Raw genomic sequence first — 8,872 nt, forward strand, 5'->3', positions numbered from 1 at the left:
GTGGTGCGAATAATTGTTCGTTTCTCCAAGTCTTGTATTTACTTTCACTGGTAGCCAATTGACGGACTGTCCTGACTTTTATCGCCGCCCTGTCGATTCGCTGATGTATAAGTGAGTGGTATACGCCTAACTCTCAGAATCTGACTGACCAGTGATATAGATGGGGCAGGTCTGATCCGACCTCAAATGAGGCAGGCCACTTCTGTGGTTGAGGCAGGGGCTGGTTATTTGATGACTAGGATTTTTTCAATATTTTCCCTCACCATCTGCTTGCACCCATTGACTACCCCACTGCTCTACCCAAGGTAGATCACAATTGCACTGAAGTTACCATCCAACATGTTGTATTGCATCATTAGGCTACCAAATCAACGGCATTTAAGAATTAATCAATCACTCTGCATTGTGAACAATAAATGCTCAGTTTTGGAGCTGTATTGTGGACACAGGCATAATAACTAATTAATCACTCTGCATTCAGCATTGTGAACAAAAGAAAATGCTCAGTTAAGAGCTCTCTTGCACACACAGGCATAATAGCTATGCTGGTTTTTATGGCTGGCTTATCTGTTCAACACAAGCATCAGTGGCTAGTGGGTACAAAATGCTTTGGGCTTGTACAATATTTCGCTGTTTTTCAATTTAATTTGAAGATATCTGGTTTCAAGAATGCTGCACTAGTAGTCAAGCAGACAGGATGATATGACAGCAGTAAGGATAGTGGCAAGATATAATATGGGATAAAGATAAAGGATGGCATTCACAAATCTGCTGTATTTTGCAGACTATAGTGTCACTGTTCTAAAAATCCATCTGCTCAAGCCTTTGAATGTGAAAATTCAGACATATGTGAGTTTTCCTTGCAGCTTCCATTTGTTTAGTGCTTTGTTGTTTGTTACATCAGACTCCCTGTCTGCACCAATTTTTTTACACTGTTATAGATAATGCACAGCCAGGCATATTGGTGCATGGGAGAACTGCTGAGCATGTGCCTGGGAATAGCACAGTGCATGCCTTAGCTGGGGTGAGCCATCCAGTATATGCTAATGAGATCTTATTCAAACCTCCCATGGTTTTTAGTATGGCAGAGGAAGCTTGTAATTCAGGACAGGGTCCTTCCAATTTAAAAGGGCACTTTTGAATCAACCAAAATGCCTCACTATCCCCAAACAGGCCATCATTATCTGGAACAGGAGCCTTTGTATGCATACAAGAGGCTTCCTGGTCTGCAACAGGGTACCATGATGTTAACTTGCCTGCTAAGTTATGGCTAATATCAGAACATCCTGATGCACATACACCTCCCATATTACAATGTGCATGGGTGGTTGATTGAATACCCTTTGCTTGGGTAGGAGTCATTTTGACCCCCTAAGTTCTCAAAAACTTGGTGTCCAAAGTGCCTGCATGCCTCCTCATGCAACCAGCTTGAACGAAGATACTTGTTTTAAAGAGAAGGTCACTGGTTTTCATTGCAGTAACCTTTTTATGCTGAGAAGGACATTGTGGCAAAAAACTATGAGTTTACTTATATTTAATCACTTCGATGAGCTTCATGGATTACAAAACACAGTATAATCCCAAAAACAAAATGTTGATTAGCAGGTCAGTGACCTGCTTTGACCTTGAAGAAGCTCTTGGAACATGTCTGTTGCAGATCCTGTCTTTAGTAAATTAGAAAGGAGCACCAGGAGCTATCTTTGTTAAACAGGCTCAAATACAAAAGCAGGTCAGTGTTGATGTCAGTCAGACTTGCCTGCCTGATCTTTAGGTCGATGCAATTTGCTTTAATTATGAGGGTAATTGATGTGTTGCCCAAGAAAATATCTCAGAGATGTATCGCTTTGTCTTACCCTCCATTTATGCATCAGATTAAACGAGTCCCTGGAAATGGCTTCCTCTGATAGCCACGGTCTGAATTTGACCTGCCATAGATCAGTGATCTTACAACATACATCTAACTGTGTGTGTGTCAAAAGATCCACTCTTCCATTGCCTGCAGCAAGGCAAAGTTTGTCACAGCTACACTGCACCATTTGTAAATCATTCTGGTAAAACCTTTTGGGGGTCAAATTGACTCACAACCCTAGTGCATCCCCAACCCTAACAACAGCTGTATTGTCAGGCAAAAACAAGCATACAGTGATGCAGCACCATGATGGTTTAACATATGCATACAGCACCAACAAGGTGAATAGCCCCCATCAACACATGCAATGATACATGACTGGCCATAAATCTCCTGGTATTTTTCATTTTATCATGCTTCCCAATGGATATGATGAAGTCCTGTTATTGAGGGCTGGATTTATCTAAATACCAAATTGAAAGCGCAAGCTGGGTACCACACATAATCAGATGGTCCCATATGGGGAAGGGTCAGGTTTTGCAATAATTTTTGTCATCATGATAGATTTACCTAAATGCTGGGTAGTGTAGCTGTGCAAGTTGTGAAGTGCAGAACCTACACAAGATGCCCCACACAAGGCAAAGCAAATTCCTCCACTGCAGGTGGTTGGCAACATGAGGGTAATCTTGCCATATGCTTGAAAAGTAAATACACTGAAAAAGAATTCACCAGAATAATCCTAGGATTTAAAAATGGAAAGAACTTCAACATTAAGGTGATCAACTCATGTCTGAAGCTTTCAAACCTGAGCCAAAACAAAAGACACTTTTTGAGTTTTGGAACATCGAAGTTCATGGGCGAGAAAAGATGCAAAAAATCGAGGACCTTTGAATGGATCAGTCTGAACATAAAAACAAATTAATTCAAGTGTACATAGTTATTGCTTCACAGTTTGTTTCTGGTTTTATGTTAAGTAATGTAGCTGAATCAGCAAAATTCAGTTTAGGAGGGGGAAGCCGGTAATTATCAGAACGCATGCTGCTCTACAGTCTATTGGAAGGATAGTGTTTTAACAGTACACACTTGAAAGAACCAATGCCTTGTCATGATATCCAGCTTTTTTCTCATTTTGTCTCTCCCTTAATCACTATGCATCTTGATTTCCCTTCGCTATTGTTTCGTTGTTGTCTTTGCCGAAGGTGGGACTCTCTGTGTAATTGTGAATGCATGTGTCTGCCCCCTTCCCTTCCCACCCGCTGTTTCCATACTGAGGCATGAAGTTAATGGTTGATGTGCAAAGCACTCAACCAAAAATTATGTGCAGCCCTAGCGATTTATGAAAGCTCGATGTTGGTCTTTGACCATCCATGCAATACGCTTTCCCTCCCTTTGACGTTTTTCCCCGTCTACCCCCACAGCCAGCCCATCTTCACCTACCCACGTTTGTCCAGCAAGCTGAGATCACTACACACAGCTTCTGCCTCCGCCTAGGCGATGGGCGGGCCGACGAGCGGTGACGGCCGCTCGGGCCGCTCCGAGTCCAACAGCAGCGTCAGCACCCGCGGCTTCCTCATCGGGCTGGCCGTGCCCGCCACGGTGGCGGCGCTGCAGCAGATGTTCTTTGACGAGGTGTTCATGGGCCACGCGTTGTTCGTGGCCGTGGTGTTTTGCGGCGCGGCCGTAGCCGTCATGCATAGCTCGTACCAGGGCAGGAAGATACAGGTGAGGTGCCCGCACAGCTGCGGCTGTCTGCACGCTCCTCAGGTGGGCCGGGTTAACCTTGCTGCTTGTTCAGTGCTATCATTGATCAGGTGCCTTCACATTTGCGATGTGCTGTGGCAGACTGTCTTCTCGTGTGCTCTGATGGGACAGGCAATTGTCATGTGACCGGCAGACCACCCCTCCCCCAAGCCTATCCCTCCTTGCTGCGGTGACAGCCCCACCCTGTCTGACGTGAGTGACTGGCAGACTACCCCTCCCCCAAGCCTGTCCCTCCTTGCTGCGGTGATAGCCCCACCTTGGTTGACGTGAGTGACTGGCAGACTGCCCCCTCCCCCCCCCCAGCCTATCCCTCCTTGCTGCAGTGACAGCCCCACCCTGTCTGACGTGAGTGACTGGCAGACTACCCCCAGCCCCCAAGCCTATCCCTCCTTGCTGCAGTGACAGCCTCACCTTGTGTGACGTGAGTGACTGGCAGACTACCTCCCCCCCCAGGCCTATCCCTCCTTGCTGCAGTGACGGCCCCACCTTGTTTGACCGTGAGTGACTGGCAGACTACCTCCCCCCCCCCCCCCAGGCCTATCCCTCCTTGCTGCAGTGACGGCCCCCACCTTGTTTGACGTGAGTGACTGGCAGGACTACCTCCCCCCCCCCCGCCCCAGCCTATCCCTCCGTACTGCAGTGACAGTTCCACCCTGTGTGACGTAAACCCTGTCGTTTTCACGTAACTTTTATGACAGATCCCCTGCTTTGTTGTGATGGCTTGCCTCTGGTGTGGTGACTCATTTACATTGATGACAAATCATCCCCAGTAATGTGAGTCGTCGCCCCTCACTGCTGGCCCACCGTATCAGCGGCAGGTGGCCGTTGCCTGGGTGACGGCTCCTCTCCCCGCAGACGGCCATCCGTGCCGCGCTGCTCGGCGACGGGTTCGCCATGGGCGTCATCCTGGCTACCTCGGCGCCCACCTCCTGGCAGCCGTTCGGATGGTCAGTGCCGGGGCGTGTCCAGACCCGCCGGCCGTGTCCGATGTCCGATGTCCGATGTCCGATGTCCGCCTGTTGTCCGTGTGACCTGCGTCGGTGTGAGGCGGCACCCGCTTGGGAGCGGATCGGTTCGGTTGGTCCTCAACAGGTGCATTCGGCCGTTTTGTCCACGCCATTTGCCGCGGCGTGATAAGGGCTTTACTTTTGTGGGTCCATGCCAGGTGTAGGCTGCGCAAATCCGGTCGTAACATACCCAGGCTCGCAAGCAGCGGTAGGACTGTTTTAACACGGAGTTCTGGATCGTACTTGCACTGTGTTTAATGTTCACATGAATGGCGTTTCATCACATTTCTGGGCTTAACGGTTTGGAATGTTGTATCCATAGCTGTGTTATTATCACTTATCATGTGTACACCATTAAGTTGTCAGCTTGGCGTGGTAAAGTTGAACTTGCCGTTACACCGTTGTTCAACACTGCATAGTGTACAGCCTATAAATGGCCCGTAATAGAGCCATGGAGCCCAGCCAACACGCACCAATGGATTGATGATGATATGCGCCCCTAAAACCCCAAATCATCATCATCATCATCATCATCCATTTGTGCGTGTTCGCCGGGCTCCATGTCTCTATTACGGGCCCTTTTATAGGCTGTACACTAAGCAGTGCTGCTGCGTAGTGTTCTCTCAGGACCTGTACTGACTGGTGACCCTTGCCCAGGTACATGATGGTGCTGTGCGGGTTCCACTTCTCCGAGTACCTCTGCACGGCACTGACAAACCCACGCGCCGTCAGTGACGACTCGTTCCTGCTGAACCACAGCGTGGCCTACGCGGCGGCAGCCGTCTCCAGCTGGCTCGAGTTCTGGCTGGAGCGCGCCCTATTCCCAGGTCAGCCGGCCAAGGTCGGGCCATTGCCGAGCAGAGCTGGCAGCCAGTCTTCGGGGCCGTATGGTGTAGACATAGCAAGGTTATAGCATTGACAGGCTACGGTCACACTATGTTGCGTGTTTTTGTTTGTAGGAATGCTAATTTGGCGCTCTTCGCCCTTAGTTTGTGTGATGTGGAGCCACATGAAGCCGATCGATAGTTCAAATGCACAGAATTAGTGCTTTCAGTTGAAATTTCCAGATCTCTAAAGCATTCAGCCATCATTACCAGAAAAAATTGGCCTGATTCTTTCATGAGGTGCTTTGAAAGCGATGGGAATTATATTTGGCAGCATCATCTTTGTTCTATTGCTGTGCATTTTCCAAGAAGTGGATACAATGGGATATGAGTGAGCTAGAAACCCTTAGACCACCACTTTGATACTATTTCAGTGAGATGGCGCATTTGACATAAATTTCAACCCCATCAATTATCATTGTTTGGCACATATGTGTTCGCCGCGCTGGCTGACATTGCGTTCCACTTGATTGCTGTCCTCCACATCCCATGTATACCACATGCTAAGGTAATTGCACGTTGCCACTAATGCTACCCGCCTTGGCCTTAGTGCGCTTGTGTCAGCTCGCGACTGGTTCTCGAGCCCGGGTGGCGCTGTTTCTGAGACCCAGTGAGCGCAGGGTTTCTTCCGTGTTTGGTCCTGATTGACGTGCCGAAGATCGGCGGGCGTCCGACCAGGGGGGCTTCACTTGAATTCGGCAGGCATCGGAACAACGTTGAGTCATGGTCATCCGGTTCGAGTATCCCATGTCCTATGGCGTTCAGATTTGGAGGGCATCAAGTGCACGTCATTCTTTACTGGAAGTATGTGCTTTTGATCCCTGCGCCAATGAGGCTGAGGCAGGCAGGTCTTTCCGTGACCTGTTCACTTCTCCTTTTCCTGTTCGGCACGTGCTGAACCCGCGTCGCTTGGGATCGGCAGTCGCTGTGCTCCCGGAGTGGTTCGTCGGCACGTGCTGAACCCGTCGCTTGGGATCGGCAGTCGCTGTGCTCCCGGAGTGGTTCGTCGACACGTGCTGGGCCCGCGGCGCTGGGATCGGCTGTCGGTGTGCTCCGGAGTGGTTCGTCGACACATGCTGAGCCCGCGTCGCTTGGGATCGGCAGTCGCTGTGCTCCCGGAGTGGTTGTCGACACATATGAGCCCGCGTTGCTTGGGATCGGCTGTCGGTGCTCCCGGGGTGGTTCGTCGACACGTGCTGAGCCCGCGTCGCCTGGGACTGGCATCCGTTTTGCTCCCGGAGTGGTTCGTCGGACGCTGGCGTCCGCGCTCGGGTTTGCGGTGCCCCGGAGGCTGATAATCCGCTCGTGAATGGCCCAAACGCCGCTCTGTCCGGTCTGTTGGCACGGGCTGCTTTCGCTCCATCGCCTGCTTGCATTTAGCATGTAATCTGCTGACACTGTCTGGAACTGCCGTCACTATCCTGGTCGCGCGAGTTTGTCCAACCGTACGACCTCCGCCAAAGTCAGCTGCCAAGCCTGCGCCGGTGGTACGCGGCATGTTTTTACCACTGAGTGACGCGGACATACGGAACGGCGGGGCGGCGTGAGTGCAGTGCGCCTCAGTTTGCCTTGCGGCGACTGGGAGGGGTGAGCCGGCGCCCGCTCGGCCCGACCGCCCGCAGCGGCGCCGCATCGCCAACACGCACCCGACCGCCGGCCGACGGAGGGCCGGGTACCAGCCGCCCAGCCCGCCGTGCTGAGCACGCCCGTCGCGCCGTTGCAGACATGAAGGAGTGCTCCTTCACCATCGGCCTGGGCCTGCTGCTGTGCATCTCGGGCGAGGTCATCAGGAAGCTGGCCATGTTCACGCCCGCACCAACTTCAACCACATCGTGCAGGTGACACTCGGCACGGCGCCGTGTCGTGCGCGGAGGGCTGGGCGCTGGTGCCGATGCAGTGTTGCTGTTGCGGCAGCGCAGCAGCCTTTGGTCGTTGGGTCGCAGGGACACATCGCATTGCGCTCAGTTGTTTTTGCTCCTACGTTTTTGCGTGAGCTGCCTCTGGCGGGGTTTGAACGTGCGCGTTTAGTTATCGCGTGCTTGCGCCTCTATGTTCCGCGGTCCTCCTTTTGTGAAATGCTTAGTGCATACGCTTAAGATCTACCATCGGAGCGGAGCTTTCCCCGCTTGATTCGCCGGCTCGCTGTCAAGCTGTGACTGTAACATGCCTGCTTCGCTTAAAACAGTTCATCTCTACATTGCCTGAGGAGCCAGTGCGAGTGAAATTGCCCGTAGTTGCTCAGATGTGGCGCGGAGCGCGAGTGGTCGGAACTCCGATGTCGTTTTCAGAACGAGCGGCGTCCTGACCACGTGCTAGTGACGCACGGCGTGTACAGCTGGTTCCGTCACCCGAGCTACGTCGGCTGGTTCTGGTGGAGTGTGGGCACGCAGGTAGGCGGGGTGCTGACATCTATTGGCGGAAACCAGGACGTGTAATAAGTCCATTTGCCACCAGTGTTTCAGATATCCCGATAGAGTGCTCGCAGCTTAGTTGTGTTTTCGTATGCTAGGACAATGGCATGTGGTTGTTTTCTTAGCATGCATTGTACAGACATTGCACTTGATTCTAATTATATGCAAACATTGCACTGTGTTTTTGTCCCCATGGGTTTGAAATGGATTAGTTTGCTTCCGGTGGTATTTGTTTAAGCATCAGCATTCATGAGGATTTCTCACTGGTTCCGGGTCTGTGGCTGTGCTGTCCCTGTCGTTAAGCTGTCGCACTGATGCTCTGCTGTTCACCCTCTACTACCCAGCTGCTGCTCACCAACCCCGTCTGTTTGGTGGGATACACTGCCGCTCCGGACGTTTTTCCGGGACCGCGTGCATTACGAGGAGGCCACCCTCATCAACTTCTTCGGGCACGCCTACCTGGCCTACCAGCAGCGCGTGGGTACTGGTCTGCCCGGCATAGCTGGCTTTAAACTCAGCCGGGAGCGGTAGTGGCGCGGCGTGGCGCGAGGCGACCCACGTCGTCTGGACCGGTGGCGTGGTCGCCGTCTCGCCACCATAGGACCGGCTGGTGGCGAGGTCGCCGCCCCGGCGCCTGTGGCAGAGCGGGAGCTCACAGGCTGCCTGCGTCAGCCTGCGCCGCCGCCGCCGCCGCTCGTTCGCTGACCGTCGTCGCCGATGTCGGGGTGGTGCCGGTCCGGGCACGTCGCCCGCCAGCGGGGGCAGCCCGGCGCAAAACCCGCCGCGGACGCACGGGCTCGCGCGCTACTGAGCCGCCGGGCTGTACAGCGCTCAACGCATCGACGCTGGCCGGGTGTCCTTATTCCTGCACTGGGTAGGGGGGGGGGGGGGCGACTGTCACGCAGCGGGGGCTCTAGCAGAAGCCGAGGGCTGCTGTTGTTGCTCCGCGGGGGTGGCGAT

The 8,872-nt window shown here is 52.6% G+C and overlaps 1 protein-coding gene across 1 annotated transcript; it reads left to right on the plus strand.

Moving 5' to 3' along the window:
• Positions 1 to 783: 783 nt before the first annotated feature.
• LOC119096988 (protein-S-isoprenylcysteine O-methyltransferase-like) lies at positions 784 to 8,444 on the plus strand. Its single transcript, XM_037219991.1, is given in 9 exon segments — positions 784 to 849; positions 3,268 to 3,571; positions 4,466 to 4,557; positions 5,275 to 5,444; positions 7,225 to 7,311; positions 7,314 to 7,339; positions 7,790 to 7,891; positions 8,257 to 8,291; positions 8,293 to 8,444. Coding segments are annotated over 8 exon segments (891 nt in total). The 5' UTR covers positions 784 to 849; positions 3,268 to 3,343; the 3' UTR covers position 8,444.
• The last annotated feature ends 428 nt before the right edge of the window (positions 8,445 to 8,872 follow it).

This window comes from Pollicipes pollicipes, unplaced genomic scaffold, assembly GCF_011947565.3.
Source record: "Pollicipes pollicipes isolate AB1234 unplaced genomic scaffold, Ppol_2.1 Scaffold_4295;HRSCAF=5057_pilon_pilon_pilon, whole genome shotgun sequence".
Lineage (NCBI taxonomy): Eukaryota > Metazoa > Arthropoda > Thecostraca > Pollicipedomorpha > Pollicipedidae > Pollicipes > Pollicipes pollicipes.